We start from the raw sequence: 17,167 nt of genomic DNA, 5'->3' as shown, positions 1-17,167 counted from the left end.
TAGTTGGGAAACCATTTGGACTTGCTTTTAGTAGAGAATCGTTCCGAGATTTGGAATTTGGCTCGATGGTCTTAGTTGTGCTTTCCAGTGTATATTCATTCAGGTTCATTTCCTAAATTTGAAACTTCCAGAGAATTAATCGAAAAGAAACAAGCCACTGCTTTTAAAAATACTATAATTACATGTGTGTGATTTTGTGGTTCTAAATTTAATTGAATTGTAAAATTAAAGTTTGCACGAATGCCTATAAAGATATGCTCTCTTACGATAATACATACTTCATAATTTATATTATGAATATAATTTCAAAACGTAGCAATATATGAAGACCAATCTATTATCTTTGCTCAAATTAGGCCAAACATTGTCAAACACAGTTATAGTAATAAAATTCAGAAGAAAAAGTTCTGAATTTCAATTGTGTTTTAGCTTGAAACAAGGCGAGGTTATCACAGCTTAAAGCCATAAACCTAGCCATCACTAGCTTCTTAATAAGCTAGCGAAATAGATATGCAACAAAATAAATATTTTAGATAATTATGCTTACACATTTTTAAATTAGCTAAGTGATCGTTAGCATAAATATTGACCATGACCTCCTAACAAGTTCTTAGATCAACAAAGTTGTGATGGTTTGGTTAATTAATTACCTAAACTCTATAAGTAAATAATAACACAGGAGGATTACTTTTTTGGACGCTCATATAAATAAATAAAACTATTTTTAGCACATTTTAAAAAAACTTACCGAAGTAGGTATCTAAAAAATGATCTCGCATACCTTGGTCTATAGTAATCACAATGCACTGGGATATGTTTCTGTAACCTAAGAAGAAAAGCACAGGGTCTATTGCAATAAGGGGATCGTTAGCTCTTTGTACAGAGTGGCCAAAAAGTGTTTTGGTCACCATTATAGTACAACTCAAAAAATAAATTAAATACATTTGATACAGGCACAGCCGCAACGTTAAATTAGGAAGTAAATAAAACAATACATTTATTTACACAATCTAACTTTTGAGTTATTCAATTATTGAACTCACTCATCACCTCATCTTATCACTTTAGAACTAACTACTTCAAACATCCTCAAACCTTGACAAACACAAATTCAACTCTTTGCAACTCACCTTAACTAAAATGTATAAGCATTTAAATGAAACAATTTATCTTCTTTTTTCTTAATCCAATTCAGCAATTTTGTCACACAAAGTATTGCACTTGCTGTATCAATTAAAGGCTCGAACACCGCATACAACTCAAATCCTTTAGTATCCCAGGAAAAAACCACCTCTTCACTTGACCTTTCAAAACTCAATTTCAACGGTCTGCTATTGCAATGCGTCTTTTGATGTGCCCTTTTATAAAGCTCAATTAACTTCACTCTATCTTTACTATAGGGAGGACATATAGCGGGCTGGTAAAACTGAGCTGTTGATTTGCATTTATACAAATAATGGCGCAACTCGGGAAACCCTGAAGCTAATGCACTTTCCTCTAAAGTTAACAAAGAGGTGTTAATATGCTGCATGCTGCCATTAATTCTTAATTTTTCCACTATTTTTTGTTTTGCATTGCTCAGAGGAAAGAACACATCTTTTTCCACTGTTAACAATAACAGACATGCTTGACAGTCTTCTGCAAGGTATGAAACATGCACATATAAGTAACCACTGTTGTCGAATCGCGGCAAACATAGAGGAGTCCAGTTTTCAGAATATTTAAAACTTTCAGTGGCCTGCACTATATTGAAGATTAGGTGTATGTCTGCTGGATGGAGATGGTATTTTTTCATTTGTACAAGGGTGATTAGTCGATTGTTGCCAAGGAGAATTGCAAAGACTAGATTCTGAAAAAATGCTTACCTGTAAATTGTCTCTCAGAAGTATGAGATATTAATTAAGAACAAATACATAGAAAAGAATATTTTATCGACTGTTTTGGATTTACCTTAATTTTACCACAGGCATCCTTAATAGCTTTACTAATGGAATCTCTGTCAGATAAAGCAAGTGGAAGACACTGTATTGCTCCAAGTGTGAAGGCTGGCTCTGTTTCAGAGAAATTCAAAAGATGATCTATTAACCTATCAACTCCCCGTAACATCCTTCTGAGGTCATAGTTCGGCCTTTCCTCGTAAGTTTTTGTAATTTTTTGCAATGTTAACATGCTAACTATTTGATTAAATACATAACTAAAATATTCTAAATCATATTATTTATTGTAGGCATCACTATGAACTTACTTTAGTTGTAAAATAAGTTGACTAACATTTTCACCAGTCTTTGATACAGCTACCAATATTAATGGCTTTTTAGATAAGAACACATAGGTGGTATCTCCTGCATGAATGCTTTTTATACTGTCTCGGCTGTATCTGAATAAACCAAGCATTACACCAAATAACCAGGCTAGTTTATCTTCATTTCCATATCTGCAAATAAATATTTGCAAATGATTTAATAAGCTATTCAGATTCAACAACTGCTGTTAACTAGTACATATTCCCTGTCTTAATATGAAACTCTATGAAGCTAATGTTTGAGTAAATAAAATTGCCACAAGTGTTTACTAATTAACACTTACATTATATTATATTAAAACTGTATGATGTAACTTTACCTTGAATATATAGGCTTGCCAGCAGCGCTTAAAACAAAAATATGCTTCTTCTTAGAAGTCCAATCTAAAGAAGTTTCATCCTCATCCTCCCCCTTATCCATCCCATTTTCGTCTTTATTTTGAGTCTCTTCCTGATTGTCTTCCTGTCCAGGCTCATTCAAATTTAGATCCTCATCGTTAGCCTCCAAATTGCCATTCTTAATTTCTTCTAAACTGGAACTCATCTGCTCGAAATTATCAAAAGAACCTGAGGCGACCAAGACACTGTCTCGGGCAGCCCCTGGTTCTACATCGATGTCCGACATCTCGGTTAGTGACTATCCCAGACTTTTTGTTTGTAATTAAATTAGAACAATTTGACTTAGAGGAGATAACAAAGCATTATTGGGTTTATTACTTTATTTGAAATTAATTAAATTCAAATCATAAATCAAACAAAATTACTAACCTCGAATTTTGTTTACCTCACCCAAATGACAGTTAGCAGAGTCAGCTGATGAAAGCAGAGATAAATGCGAAAAGAGACAGAAAAGAAAAAGTGCAAAAAGTACTGGAAAGGAGTAGAAATTGCAAGATGATCACAGGAAAACAAGATCGCTAGTATATATCAGTAGTAGTATAGCAGCTCCTTATTACTAATTCAAAATAGATAATGGAAATCCAGGGTGATTTTTATAAAATCAATATTTATTCATTAAAAAAGTGTCGATATTATACCTATGTGCCCCACTGGATCAGGACCTAGAACGTTTTGAATCACTAATCTTGATTCACATGACGTATGACACATGTCATATTAAAACGTGACATTTCTATAAGTCTAACCTCAATATCTCTGTTTTTATTTACTTACTAACAAATCTATACAAATGCATTTTAAAAGTAGTGTTTCTCGATTATTTTAGTTGGTATTTTATTTGTGGATTGGCAATTTAACATAATAATATGGCTAATAGAACAGTCAAAGACGCAAAATCAGTTCACGGAACTAATCCGCAGTATTTGGTCGAGAAAATTATACGTTCCAGAATATATGACTCCAAATACTGGAAAGAGGAATGTTTCGCTCTCACTGCCGAACTCCTCGTGGATAAAGCAATGGAATTACGTTTCATAGGTGGTGTTTACGGAGGCAACATCAAACCCACCCCGTTCCTTTGCCTGACCCTGAAAATGTTACAAATCCAGCCTGAGAAAGACATTGTAGTTGAGTTTATCAAGAATGAGGAATTTAAGTATGTGCGTGCTTTGGGGGCTTTCTACATGAGGCTCACTGGATCATCATTGGATTGCTATAAATATTTAGAGCCCCTTTATAATGATAATCGCAAGTTAAGGCGACAAAATCGACAAGCTGAATTCGAGCTTATTCATATGGATGAGTTCATTGATGAATTGTTACGGGAAGAAAGGGTGAGTGCTTAAGCTTCTCCAAGAAAAGGTTATTTATTAGATATTTAGGTATGTGACGTAATTCTGCCAAGAGTGCAGAAAAGACACATTCTTGAGGAGAATAATGAAATTGAGGCCAAAGTGTCAGCCCTAGAGGATGATTTGGATGAAGACATAGAAATGGAAGAACCTGAGTTTGCTAAAAATGATGTTGTGCAGGAGAGTAGTAGCAAGCCACATAAAGAAAAGGAGAGAAAGAGAGAAAGGGAAAGGAGCAGGTCCAAAGAGAGAGAAAGGCAGAAGAATAGAAGCAGAAGTCGAAGCAGAGAGAGGGACAGGCATAAAAATGAGCATAAAAAGGATAAAGACAAAGAGAGGAGAGAGAGAGATAATGACCGAGAGAGGAGAGACAGAGGGGACAAAGATAGGGAGAGGAAGAGGGAGAGACGTGAGAAGGATAGTGATCGGAAACGCAGATAAATTAAATTTTTTCTTAAGTAAATAATTGATTACAAAATATATTTTCTAATTAATTTCTAACTTTAAAATAAAGGAGAATTTAATGTTAATAATTTAAGATTGTAATTTTTATTGTTTATATAAAAACATGTATGATTAATATGAAGTAAGTCATAAAACTACAAAAAGGAAATTTGCTCCAAATAATAAAAATTCCAAATTTAAATAAATGAAAACAAAGAATTGTGTTACTTTATTGCATTAAAATTTATTAGATAGGACTTGACAACGTTAGTGCTCAGATCCCAAATTAATGGAAAACCAGAAACGTGAACAATCCCTTTAACGTGAAGAACTTCTCATTTTAATTGTAGTCTTCTTCACCAACATATTATTGTGATTTTCGTTTTTAAGGCCCCGCAATGTTGATACCTTTGGTTGGCGAGTAAGGGGTATTCTTTTAGGTACTGAAAGTATATTTTGTTGTAAAAATACATCTTATCTCATTTACATTAATGGAGATGTTGTTATATGGAGAAAAGGTTGCACATTTTCTTACAATTTAAAAACTAATGTAAAGGTGAAAACGGATCTTGTAAATTATTGGTGGATTATGTTATCTTGATTTACCCTGTAGGGTGATAAGTAAGTACAAGAAAAGCAATAATATGTAAGTCATAAAGGTAAAGAGGAACATTGTGCCATAAACAACATCATCAAATTTACAGCATTACAATTTAAACTTACAAAAGTTCCATGAAAGATGTACAGGCTCTGCTATATCAAATGAAGATGAATCTTTCAGCTGTCCACATTTGATTTCCTTCACTAATGACTCTGTAACTCCCTTTCTGAGAAACTCAGGATAATTACCAGGAATCCCTTAAAATATAACTTCATGCTTCACTGTTTAAATTGAAACTTACAATCTACCTTTAACCACATGATCAATTCTACTAATATTACGCTTTGGTCCGCCCATCGTTTTTCTACCTTCAAATTTCTTAATAAAGCTCCGATTTAAATCAAATATATCTTTGCTATCTAGCACTTTTAACCGACAAGTATTTGCTATAATATCCTCCCTATAGCGATGCTTCTTGCATATGGGATTTCCAATTAATTGAGCCTCAAGTAACTCTGTCCAGCTGCGGAAAGTTTGGCATACATCTTTGATATCGTCCAGGTTATTGTGAGATGCGTCCAGGTATACGAGATGTATTAATGGAGTCAGGAATATTAGGGAAATTATTTTATTGTGCGATATGTTCAATACTGTGAGAGACGTCTATAAAATATGCTTATTTACTTTGGTGACAATGTGATGTTCTGAGAATTTTACCGAGAGATTCGTTACGGTTCTAGGATCAAAACATAAGTGCATGTTATCTACTAAATCTTGTTTTTCAATGTGCAACTCCTCTAGAGAGTCCACATCCTGCAAACCTTCCACAACAGCAATGTTATTTTTCCCTATGTAAAGTTTTTTCAGCTTGTGCACGCTGGACAGGTTTTCCATCTTCTCTATTTGGTTGCTCTGCAGGTACAAGTATTCCAGGTTTGGCAGTGGTTCCAGATTTTCAATTTTGGTTATTTCATTGTCGTATAAGTAAACTGTCTGAATGGAGCTTCCATTTTTTATAAAGGGCTGAAATACGTAGTGTTACATGCTATTGCAGAAGTTGGTTTAAAGAGTTGAATAAATGCTAACTATTTTTAGAAGATGCTTCTCCTGAAAGTACAAATGCGTTACAGGACAGGCAGCAGTTATCCTTCGCTTCATTGGAAGATTCTTGTTGGAGTCTTTGAGTGTGAAGTTTTTATACGTAGGTGGTCGTTCGCATGTTTACACACGTTTATTGAAATTTAAATTTCATTGCTTCTAATTTTCTGAAAATTCACATGAAATATTCAACATTGGCAGCAGCTTTTAATGCCATTTTCCTGTTCAGGATAATTTTTAAATTAACTTGTGCTACTTACACGAAAAATCAGATACAGTAGACCCCCCTATAATCAGTGTTGTACGAGGCCAGCTCAAAGCGATTAACTTTCATGTTATATTTAAAATTATTCTTTCTTAATAATCAGGCTGAAGACAGAACAATAATTTTTATGGCAGTTGAATGAATGTTTTTTTACCGTGTTGTACAAATCCGTCTCACATGAAGCAACGCCGTACATGTTGGGGTTTGCTATATTTCATTGTGAATCACAGTAACACTTATTACATTACTTATGGTCACCAATTTAATTAACTATCTCCTTTATGGAAAGCTATAATATTCAAACCAGACTAGCAAATTGCGTGGCAAAATTCGATCAAACACAATAGAATTGAGTTTAAAGCCTCTAAGAAATTATACATATCTGTTACTAAGATACCTGCTTGTTTACTGTACATAGTAGCTATGTCAACGAGCTAATAGGAGGATAATCTAGAAGACGTGGATGTAGCACTGCTTATTGCAGTTTTGTCCTTTTCATATATTAGGCTTCAGTTTGAGACGGCAGTATCGGAAGAAACGACGTCAACATTACATGTTTCACCTTATATACCGTGCAGCTCTAAATTGTCACCCCTGTTACCTTTTTAAGAAATTATTATTTTGAAAAGATGTGGCATTAGTGCTGATATGAAACCTGTACGTAAATAAAAAGTTACGTGATTTGTACTATATACTATGTATAGGTATTACCAATTCAAGTCAGAATACATTAATTGTGCAAGTGGGAGCAGAATCACATAAGGTTTAATATGCCTTCGACCAATGAAGTGCGTCGAGCGGTTGAAATGGGCGGAGTCAGTCCAGATCCAGTTGCTAGATCTGTCGCTGTTTAAGAATTTTTATTCATCTAAGTACATATTTATAAATTACTGTACATTTCCCCATTATATCATAACGTAGGTACGTCACTGATGGATATGATGATCTGAATTCGCTAATCTTTGTTTATGGCGTTTTAATTTATCCAAACCTGAGCCGATGGCATTGGGTGTAGGCTCTAAGTCAATTGATAAACGAAATGGAACGATTCGTTTATTGTTTAAAACGATATCTGATAATAAACAAATTTATTAATGCAGGTAAAGCATATAAGGAATTTCGATTTTAACGCGCAGAGTTATTGTATTCGTTTTTTTTTCAATTGTTTACATTGCTGCTCTTTGCTCTTATATTTTTAAAAATTTCCATCACCACGAAGACAGTGAAATCGATATTAATCTAAACATCGAAGTGGAGACGCTAGCCGGACTGGCTCTGCCCACGTCGTTGTTGCTCTCTGTTGGAGGCATATTAAAACTTATGCGGTCCTACTCCTACTTTTAAAATTCCTACGTTCCGTATTGAGCTGGTGATATTGTCTCTTATGATGTGCATCGATTGCGACGATGCATGGCAGCTCTTTTCAAAAAATAGAACTCATTTTAGTTGGTAGTAGTTTTAGTTTTCCTCACCCATCCTATTTGCCACATTTATCCCCATCAGATTATTTTCTATTCCTAAACTTGAAAAAATAGCTTGGTGGAAAGAGATTTGCCAATAATGAAGAGGTGGAGTCCGAGGTTGACGCCTATTTTAAAACATTCGAAGCTTTTTACTATAAATAGGCTATAAAAGCCATGGAAAATCTCTGGGAAAAACGTGTCAATCTCAAAGTAGACTATGTTGAGAAATAGCGTAATATATTCTTTTTTTTAAGCGTTAAGTAGGGTACTTCTGGGACTATTCTCCTACTTACTAGATATATGGAGTTAAGTTTAAGAAAATACTTACAGGGTGTTCCAAAAATATACCAACAAACTTTAACGGGCGAGGAGTTGAACTTAACTCCATTCTTTTTTTCGTGAGAATGTTGTCCGAAACTTTAAGGGAAATAAACCACCTCCACTGCCAATTTTAAGTCAAAAGCGATTTATTAACACACAAGTTAAACTACCTGTACAAATTAGGATTTCATATACATTTTGTCATCTCTATATAACAATGTGAATTTTACAATGGACCATTTAGAACCCTACGACTCTTCCGGCAGTAGAATAATTCTTAGACCAAGAATTCACCAATTAGTACGGAACTGTAGTTAAAAGCTGCAATTATTTTTCAGCGATTGAAATAATTTTAGTGCGAGGTCTTAGGCAAAAATAATGCATTCTTGATCTAGTGTTTGAAAAGTAATAACGTAAAAAAAGCTATGAAATAACTGTTTTTGGGGTTAAACCAAAAGAGTCTACGTATTTAAAAATGATATGACATGAAGGCAGTTGCTTACCGTATATTATTAAACTTATTGTAAAGGTATGTTTTCATTTTGCCTGACTTGATTTACTGCCACCGATATGAAGTTGTTCCTTGTTTAAAATCAAATATTGACTTCATTTCGTTTTGATACGTTTCAATATTGCTTTTGCTTCTTCACGTTTACAACGCTTTAAAAACATACCTTCGTTCCTATGATTAGGTTTCCCCAGTTTAACTGTGTTAATTTTCCATTCATCTACTTAGTATAAAAAATTGTCTAATTAGAAAAGAAACGTCGAAAAGCTTATTCAATATAGTGATTCCTATGTATCTACAAGATCTAACACAAAATCCTTCTAATTTCATAGAGTGTACCAGGTAATCAACAGCAATAATTTATTTAATCTAAATAATATTTCTCTGTTAACTGTTTTGATTATGATTCAAATTCAATATTGATTTTGCGTCTTTGTCACATTTAGCACATAAAATCAATTTGAGTATAGTTATTGATTGTCGATTACCCTTTAGAGCAGTATTTTGCATACATCTCACTTTTAACTACATTAATAATATAATTTATGTATATAAATTTGTTGCCAAGCAGGAATCCTGCTCGACAATAAGAAACCGATCTAAAATTATGGTGTTTAAAAATTAGTCCTGTGCAAAACTGTGTAAGTAGCCTTATGTATGTATATTGTGCACGTTTACAAAGCTGGCAGCCAAAAGCCTCTATAGAAGGGAAATAAATCAGTACAAGTCGTAAGCAGTTGGACTTGGAAACACCATAGATTTAGACGAGAAATTAGTTTAAGTAAGTCAGCCTTATGGTTAAATCTTAAGGTCACACTCTTCAAGTGTAAACAATATTGTGACATGGATTTTTACGTATAGTAAGTATTCAGGGCGAATCTGAACAATTGATTTCCTTGAAAATGTTGGTATGTGTATTGAAGGAGTAAATTGAAAATCCAAATATGGGGAAGAGTGTAGAACTAATATTTTTTGCATTGTTATGAGAGCCCCTGTACATCGTTAAACTGCGGTGCTCGTATACCTACTGCAGGGAACACGACATAGTTTTAATGTTTCCGTAATAGTCGTTTCTTTTTACAATTTTTTACCGTTTTTTTAATAACACTTTCGATGAAAAATTCAGAAAAAGAAAGGGTTTATTATGGGTTTTGCATGACTCTCAAGCCATGGCAAGGAAATCGCTAAATCCAAATTGAGCGTAGTATACTCAAATTGGCATATCCAGAGGTATTCAAAAATTCTCTGTACACAGTTATGGGTAGTTTGAATTAGAATTCATAATACGTCGAGAATTTAATTTAAACTGGTGGTTGCAGACTTGAGGGAGAATTTTGAGAATATTTTGAAAATCTGAAATATTAAATTAATTAAATTTTGAAGAGCTGTATTTCCGTTTTTGGAAAACAATCTATAAGCATAAGTACAATCTTTTAAGAACTTTTCATTTCCGGGGTATTGTCCACATTTTTGGAAACATCTTGTGTATATCAAATTTTCCAGAATTTTGAATTGTCAAATAACCCGAACTGACCTAAAAGCAGTGGGTTTACTATTCTCTAAAACTCACAGAAACTTAAATCTATATTTCGGGAAGTGGAGGCTTTCTTGTATTTTTAACTCTGATTTCCCATTATGTCATTTTTCTCTTCTTATAAATCTTCCTTTAAAAAATATCAATTTCCACGGAACTTCTGAAATCTACTTTTATTCATGAATTGTATCAGTTATAATCAGGAATTAAAGTACGATTAATTTCAATGGATAATATAATGAAGCTGTTTATTTTGGCCATTCCATCTTTCCAGTGGATCGCAAGAAAAGATACGTAAAATCTCACTTTTCTTTGTGTTAAAAATTTGTCGCAAACCGGAAAATTTGTATGAAATTGCAAAAATATCCAGGTTTCCCAAGCCGCTTACAAAGAAGCTGCATCTTGCTGAGTGCAAATAATACACCGATTGTCGTCAATATCTTGACAAAGATCTAACGGAAATTCATGAAATGGATCTATTAGATTCCACTTATTTCAGAAATTGTGATTTTCCTTTAAATATTACCTAATATCAATATTTAATCAGTACGTCCCTGCAATTAAAACAACAAATACGGAAACATAATCTTTTTAGTAGGTAGGTACTATTGTACTTCGATGACTACACTCCTATATTATTGACTTTTATTATTTGTTGCTTGTATGTAGATTTTCGATATTTTACGCCATTTCTTTCAAAATTAGGCTCTTATAGGTATTAAATTGACGTTCCATTGCTATATTAACATAGTATATATTCGTCAGTTTCAGTAAAAACCAGCAAAATATGCCCGAAAGATCGTGTTTAAGTTTCGTGAAGAAGAAAAATATGATTATTACAAAAGTACACTAAGATATAGCTCATTTTGTTGTATATCCCGTGTAAGTATACAAAAAACACAAATCAACACCTTTTGTACGAAAATTCCTTAAGCAAATCAAGTAGTTGTTTATATTACCTATTATTATACTCATAACACCTAGACAGTCCTTTTACTGCTATCTATTCTGTTTATCGTTATTACTCAGACCCACTCCCTCCCATCTACACCAATAAAACCTAAGCACAACCTCACACCTCACATTCCCCAATATTGTGCCGTGTGGCTGCCCTATTGATCACCCCTAAATGGTAGTCGGCATTGATCACTAAATCCGCTATGCACCCCCTGATTCCTGACCTGTATCCCGTTATAAGGGAAATTAGTCTGTGGGGCATCCCTCCTATGAAGAGTCCTTCTGCCTCTGAAGGAGCAAATGGTTTATCTGGAGGCCTGATCTGGACCGACTGAGTGGTGATTGCAGGACCGTTGTCCACTATTAAAAGTCCTGTGGATCCATCCCTAGTAAATTCACTTTTCGTAGATGAATCTTAGTTTTTATTATTTGGTCGCATAGCAATACCTAACAGCTTTGACTCTATGCCACAATCCATCATGGACAGTACTGGAGTTGTGCACTACCAACATTTCATCTTCTCGGTAGTTGGAAGTGTAGCGCAACTCCAGAGTTCCTTTCCAGAGGCCCAAGGACACGAAGCTGCTTCCAGTAAACGCCCAAAGTAGCAATCCAGATTCCGAGCTGGATTTGAAACGGACATTGATGTCCAAAGGGTCAGTTGAAATGGCTTCCATTGTGGTTGGATCGTTCAAATGGAAGAAGCTGTCAATGCCGTGGAAGGATGGAGGTCCGCGAGAACAGAGGTGGTCTCGGTATCCAGGTTTGCATCTACAGTTTATACGTGTCTCATAAGTGTTCGAGAAAAGAAGAAATACAGTTTCTTTCGAAAATTTATGGGATACCTGTTAAATGGGAATTTGATAATGACACTTAAAGATATTTTTATTGAAGTTAGAAGAATATCATTTGATATCAGTTTCCAATTCTAGTCCCGAATATAGAATAAAATTTGGTTTGTGATAAAGACGCACATTTCGATTTGATTTTCATAGTACAAGAAATGTTGAAGAATATTTTAAGGATTTTAACTTAGATTTCAAAGAATTTTTAACGGTTTGAAGAGTTAATTAATAGTCGAATATAAGCGTTCTACGTAGATTTACTTAGGGAGCTAAATTTTTTAGGAACTTGAGACATTTTTCTACGGTCAAAAAGGTTTATTTTGGAAGCAAATTTTAAGCTTTTCCATGAATTTATGGAAGAAGTTTTGATACATTTTTTCTTATTTTTAAGCTATTGTCGTGCGAATTTTAATTAAATTTTAGAGGTTTTTTTGGAGCCATTCTTATAGTGTCACAGAATCTTAGAATTAAGGATTTTTCCCCACTTTTTGTTACTGTTAGAATGGGCCTTTAAAATTTAAATTTGAGGGTTTCTCTTATACTTCTTTTATTTCGAGAGATTTGGAGGACTTATGAGGCCCTTATTCAAATGTCTGATATTCTCAGGATTTCTTTCAAGATTTTGATTTCCATTGTGAGCAAGTTTGCTTTAGATCATTTTGAGAACTCCTCGATATGATGATGATTTTGCTGCATTAAAATTGCCAGCATAGTTTTTTTACCTGCATGTGAAATAGTCCATTTCTGGGACACATTCTCCATCCTCTCCACAGGGCCTTGCAACGCAAGGATGGGGACAGTTGTCCACGTTGGCTCCTCCCAGGGCTTCTGCGAGTATTGCAACTGAACGTCCATTGATTTGGACCTAGACGAATAAAAGAAAACACATGTGGAATGCCTCAAGGAACAGCTCTATTTTCATGTAATATATTCATTTAAAATATGGAGGATTTCTGAACGTCGCATGAGTCTTATAACATTCAACTTTAATTTATAGTCTTATAAAAATACGGCCAAGCACCGAATAAAAGTGGACGAGGAACGAAAATTAAGAATTTTGCAAAAGGCATGCGACTGGAAAAAGCCTAGAAGACGGTTTTACTGGGAAGTCGTGTCGCGTTTTTCACAAAACATCAAGCAAATGAAGGCTCTGGGTCTAGGCGTATGCCAGACACAGAGTCTTCATTTGCATTTGCATTTGCATTCAACAACCAACCTTCACATGGACGTGTGAGGTTGATTGTTACCTTTGGATTTTTTCATTTATTTTTTGTTAGACATTCTTCCTTTTTCCTTTTTCTCATTATTATTCAATATTTTAGACCACATTGGAATTTTTTCAAATTAAATTTAAAAAAATTAAAGTGACTTACTCTTATGTAGTTGGTTTCTATTTGTTTTTTCTTGTTTTCAGGTATCCTCATTATATTCTTTTTTATTAAGAAATGTTTCGACGTTATTCTCTTTTTTGAGGGTTTTAATGGTTTCAGTATCATTTGCCTCTATTTCAATTATGTTTTTTTTTCACTCCGCTGTTGCCGTTTCCCCCTTCCTTCCTGCTTTATCGTGAGAGGCAAAAACTCGTGTTCTTATTTGTTTTTACATTTATTTTAATTTTATTCGAAACCTGCTTCAAAATTCATTATCACATACTGACTTTGACCAGTCTCTCGAAAACCCACTCCGCGTTACTGTACAAACGGTAGAACCGCAATGCTCAAATATCAAAAAGCCAACGAAAATTGCGCTCTTAAAGCGAACCGCAATATGTGTGTAGTCTCAACCCTTAGAATACATTTCACGAACGCATTATTGCACATTCCGTATTCGCAATATAGCAGAGAAGACTAATGCAATTTAGAGAGATAGATATACGAGTAGGTAAACATGACGAAGCCGAGAAGTGTAATGTGCAATGGTATATTGTGAATCGTGAAAGATATTGCAAAATGTTGAATGTTCATCATGGAAAATGTGGAAGAGAGGATTGAAGCATTTTTCGAGAATCGAAAATCATTACGACTTTCCTTCTTTTGATTAAAAGAAGTAGAACTGATAAGGAGGAACAGTCCTGAAGAAGGCGAAAACTAACACTATTGATATAGGTGAAATAAGAAATAGAAAATAGAAATAAGTTGCAGTCGCGCCAACAATAAATATTTGTGTGAAAGTATACTAGATTAACATATCATAGCAGATCATACCACAGCGGATTGATTTAATGGTATATACTACGTCTTGAAATTAATACTTTACGGCTAACACATGAGAGGCAGAAATAATAAGATTTATTCATACATATATACTTAAAAATATACATAAAAAATAAAAAGAAAAATGAAAGAATAAATAAATAAAAATAACCAAAGACTTTGTGAGCACAAAATCGAAAGCGAACCAATCTTGTAATGCATTTTTTAAAGAAATTTATAGCTGTTAAAACGGTTAAAATAAATCAATATTTTGAAATAAATTCATTAAATTTCATGAACTGGAAGAAAAGTTATTTAAAAAAAGCTGTTTTCGCTATAGAATTTTGAGAAGTTGTATTTCCGAGAGGGTAAGTTTGTGAAAAATAATTTATAAGCATTGGTACAATCTTTTAACAAGATCTTTTCATTTCCGGGATATTGCCCACATTTTCGGCTACCCTGCATTTGATCTATGGAATTTTCTATTTTTTTTTAAATTTCTTGAGTTTTTACTTCATTAAAATCGTTCAGTGACCATGGATGGAATGCTTGGTTACCTAATCTTGCACAAAAGTCAAACTCAGATACATAAGAAGAAACTAAACATTAACAACTTGAATTAACCTAAACTAATAAATACTACATAGAGTAATCACCAACTGATAAAATAAATTAAATTAAAAAAGGCATGTTTAATTAAGTACAGTGGTCAAACACCAACAACTTATTTCAAATCAATCTTTTGCCATGATGATATACCCCCCCCCCCCCCCTCCCCGATTAAAAAGAAGAATTTAAAAGTGCTTTTGAAATTGAAAGTGATTTTCCTTTTCGTAAATTTAAATTTACCCTTTATTTAAGTTTTTCTACTCTTTTAAAGACGGTGGCATATTGGTCTCCGAAACGTTAACAAGAGTGTTCGTCCGAATCCTTAATAAGGAGAAACATTATTCTCAATTAGTTTTAACTCAAAATAATATGCAATTCCACCGTTCCAACAATCTCTACCAGTGTGTGCAGTGTTATTTTCAAAAATAAAAGAAATAATGTGACATTTTACTGAGATAACGTCACGCCGTTAATAAGCAAAAAAAGTCTTATTTCTGCTTAGAAGTGGAAATGAGATTTGTTAAGTGAATTAGGGATTGAAGATTGCGACAGTAAGTAACGAGGTGGTTTAAAAGTTCTATTAACCGTGCTCCGCTACCATAACTACCGCAACTCTGAATCGGTGGGTAGAACCGCGCTCCGAACCTGCGTTCTGCGACAGGTGAGCATGGGTATGCCGATAGACATTTTATTTAAAATTATTATAATTATATTCAAAAATATTCGTATAAAAGAATGTTTTATAATTTATGTTGTAACACAAATGATTGAGCAAACCCTAAAAAGAGTAAAATAGGTTCTTACCTTCTGAATGCATCCGACGAACGCCGATCGGACTCGAACCTGAGGGGAGACGATTCCGAAGTTGGGAACACCCCCTAGATACAAGTTCTGGGGCAAGGATAATTGAGTGAAGGCCCCCGGGGCCAACACTTCCACCGGCAACTGGTTATCGACGGTCAAGATGGCCAAACGACCAGTTCGGGATAAACGCACCTAGACGCAAAAGAGAAAGAAATTGCTTTTAGGATTGGACAAGAAATTTTATTCAACTGCCATTTCCCCCGGTCAGTACATCAAGGAAATGGATGGATTTTTGCTTTTGCTTTTCAGGTTGAAAAAATTCCAAGCGGAAATTGTCCAACATTTAAATCCATTCGCACTTATAGTAAACGTCAAACTAAAAGTCACCATGTCATCAAAGTTCTACGTCGCACCGCCCTATGCTGTTGTCAGACTTCCGAATAAATCTTTGATGTACATGTAATTTGTTTCAGGGCAGTCGATCGTAAGATTTATTAAGAAAATAATGCTTCTAAACAAAGGAAAATGTAAGAGCAACAATCGACACAATCACCGGTATTATAAGATAATCTCACAAAATAATCAACATATAAACAAACATGGGTTTACGATTTGACAGCAACCCTGTCGGTTTAAATTTTTCCAGTGACCATGTTTACATCTCATTGGAATTATCGAATTTTAGCTAAATGATGTCACGTCAAAATTTCTAACCACATTTTATTATATTTATGTTTATATTTTATTTATATTTTATTATATATGTACCTATATGACCATATTCATTATATTTTTAATAATTAATACGTTTTACCTTCGTATGATAATAATAACTAAATAAGTTTGATACACATTGCTTCCGAGATAAACATAATCAATGCGGCCATGTTATTTCATCATAAATGACGTGTTGAACTTTAGTTCAGGTTAGTTCAGGTCAGGCCCTTTAGGGCATTAACAACGTATTTAACAGCGAGTTTTAGAACGTAATAATATACTTTCAACCAAACTGCAAGTGTTTTACTTCACCGTAAATAGCAGTGAAAATCGATCATTCATCCATTAAAGTATTTTCTGATGATCTATTATGTCCTATTAGTGAATTGAAATGGTAAATTGCGCGGAATGCGCCGAGATGAATGAAAAACCGTGTTTTTAATTGTTGTACAAACAGTATGATAAATGTGGATTTAATCTTTCCCAACGGCTTTTTATAACAATACCTCTTGGTCGGCGGCTTTAACGTGACATTAATAACGCAACACTTCTGAAAAGCAATAAAAATCTCCAAAGAAATTTAATCTAACCGATCACCTGCTAAGGTCCGAAATTCATTTTGGTCAGCCACAAAAAAGAATCTCTTCTATAATGCCAGAGGTAAATGATAAACATGCGATAAAGGGCCAAAGATGGCGACGCCGCCAAATTTATTCCCGACACAATGGCCTTTGGCCCCGGAAAATTGGATTTATT

General features: G+C 34.1%; 4 protein-coding genes across 4 annotated transcripts in view; 1 reads left to right on the top strand and 3 right to left on the bottom strand.

Moving 5' to 3' along the window:
• Positions 1-98: 98 nt before the first annotated feature.
• Positions 99-3,113, bottom strand: Mon1 (vacuolar fusion protein MON1 homolog). The gene is made up of 4 exons (XM_066401346.1): positions 2,623-3,113; positions 2,246-2,434; positions 1,951-2,194; positions 99-1,849 (listed from the first exon to the last, which is right to left on the bottom strand). The coding sequence occupies exons 1-4, from the start codon at positions 2,925-2,927 to the stop codon at positions 1,136-1,138; spliced, it is 1,452 nt and encodes a 483-aa protein (XP_066257443.1). The 5' UTR covers positions 2,928-3,113; the 3' UTR covers positions 99-1,135.
• A 390-nt stretch (positions 3,114-3,503) lies between these two features.
• On the top strand, positions 3,504-4,651 carry Prp38 (pre-mRNA processing factor 38). The gene is made up of 2 exons (XM_066401359.1): positions 3,504-4,035; positions 4,084-4,651. Exons 1-2 carry the CDS (start codon positions 3,568-3,570, stop codon positions 4,492-4,494), a joined length of 879 nt encoding a protein of 292 aa, XP_066257456.1. The 5' UTR covers positions 3,504-3,567; the 3' UTR covers positions 4,495-4,651.
• Positions 4,652-4,815: 164 nt separating this feature from the next.
• Positions 4,816-6,256, bottom strand: LOC136416300 (protein phosphatase 1 regulatory subunit 42-like). The gene is made up of 5 exons (XM_066401422.1): positions 6,185-6,256; positions 5,816-6,121; positions 5,407-5,761; positions 5,221-5,355; positions 4,816-4,940 (listed from the first exon to the last, which is right to left on the bottom strand). Exons 1-5 carry the CDS (start codon positions 6,254-6,256, stop codon positions 4,816-4,818), a joined length of 993 nt encoding a protein of 330 aa, XP_066257519.1.
• A 2,117-nt stretch (positions 6,257-8,373) lies between these two features.
• Positions 8,374-17,167, bottom strand: part of LOC136416250 (pikachurin-like) — a 124,547-nt gene continuing 115,753 nt past the window's right edge. The window contains exons 10-13 of the mRNA XM_066401342.1: positions 15,695-15,886; positions 12,812-12,954; positions 11,692-12,015; positions 8,374-11,630 (exon numbers count right to left, since the gene is read on the bottom strand). Coding sequence (XP_066257439.1) covers positions 11,360-11,630; positions 11,692-12,015; positions 12,812-12,954; positions 15,695-15,886 — 930 coding nt within the window. The 3' untranslated portion in view covers positions 8,374-11,359. The remainder of the gene's footprint in view (positions 11,631-11,691; positions 12,016-12,811; positions 12,955-15,694; positions 15,887-17,167) is intronic.

This window comes from Euwallacea similis, chromosome 22 (assembly GCF_039881205.1).
Source record: "Euwallacea similis isolate ESF13 chromosome 22, ESF131.1, whole genome shotgun sequence".
NCBI classification, from domain to species: Eukaryota; Metazoa; Arthropoda; class Insecta; order Coleoptera; family Curculionidae; genus Euwallacea; species Euwallacea similis.
Note: the sequence above shows the minus strand (reverse complement) of the source record. Positions and strands in the feature narration are given on the sequence as shown.

What these genes read in the sequence shown, in the direction of transcription:
- Mon1 (XM_066401346.1), bottom strand. Translation starts at nt 2,927, where the DNA reads ATGTCGGACATCGATGTAGAACCAGGGGCTGCCCGAGACAGTGTCTTG. An exon ending in GGCAAGCCTATATATTCAAG is followed by an intron (nt 2,435 to 2,622) that starts GTAAAGTTACAT and finishes ATTTATTTGCAG; the next exon opens with ATATGGAAATGAAGATAAAC. An exon ending in CAACTTATTTTACAACTAAA is followed by an intron (nt 2,195 to 2,245) that starts GTAAGTTCATAG and finishes AGAATATTTTAG; the next exon opens with TTATGTATTTAATCAAATAG.
- Prp38 (XM_066401359.1), top strand. Translation starts at nt 3,568, where the DNA reads ATGGCTAATAGAACAGTCAAAGACGCAAAATCAGTTCACGGAACTAAT. An exon ending in AATTGTTACGGGAAGAAAGG is followed by an intron (nt 4,036 to 4,083) that starts GTGAGTGCTTAA and finishes TTAGATATTTAG; the next exon opens with GTATGTGACGTAATTCTGCC.
- LOC136416300 (XM_066401422.1), bottom strand. Translation starts at nt 6,256, where the DNA reads ATGAAGCGAAGGATAACTGCTGCCTGTCCTGTAACGCATTTGTACTTT. An exon ending in AGAAGCATCTTCTAAAAATA is followed by an intron (nt 6,122 to 6,184) that starts GTTAGCATTTAT and finishes TACGTATTTCAG; the next exon opens with CCCTTTATAAAAAATGGAAG. An exon ending in AATTGATCATGTGGTTAAAG is followed by an intron (nt 5,356 to 5,406) that starts GTAGATTGTAAG and finishes TTATATTTTAAG; the next exon opens with GGATTCCTGGTAATTATCCT.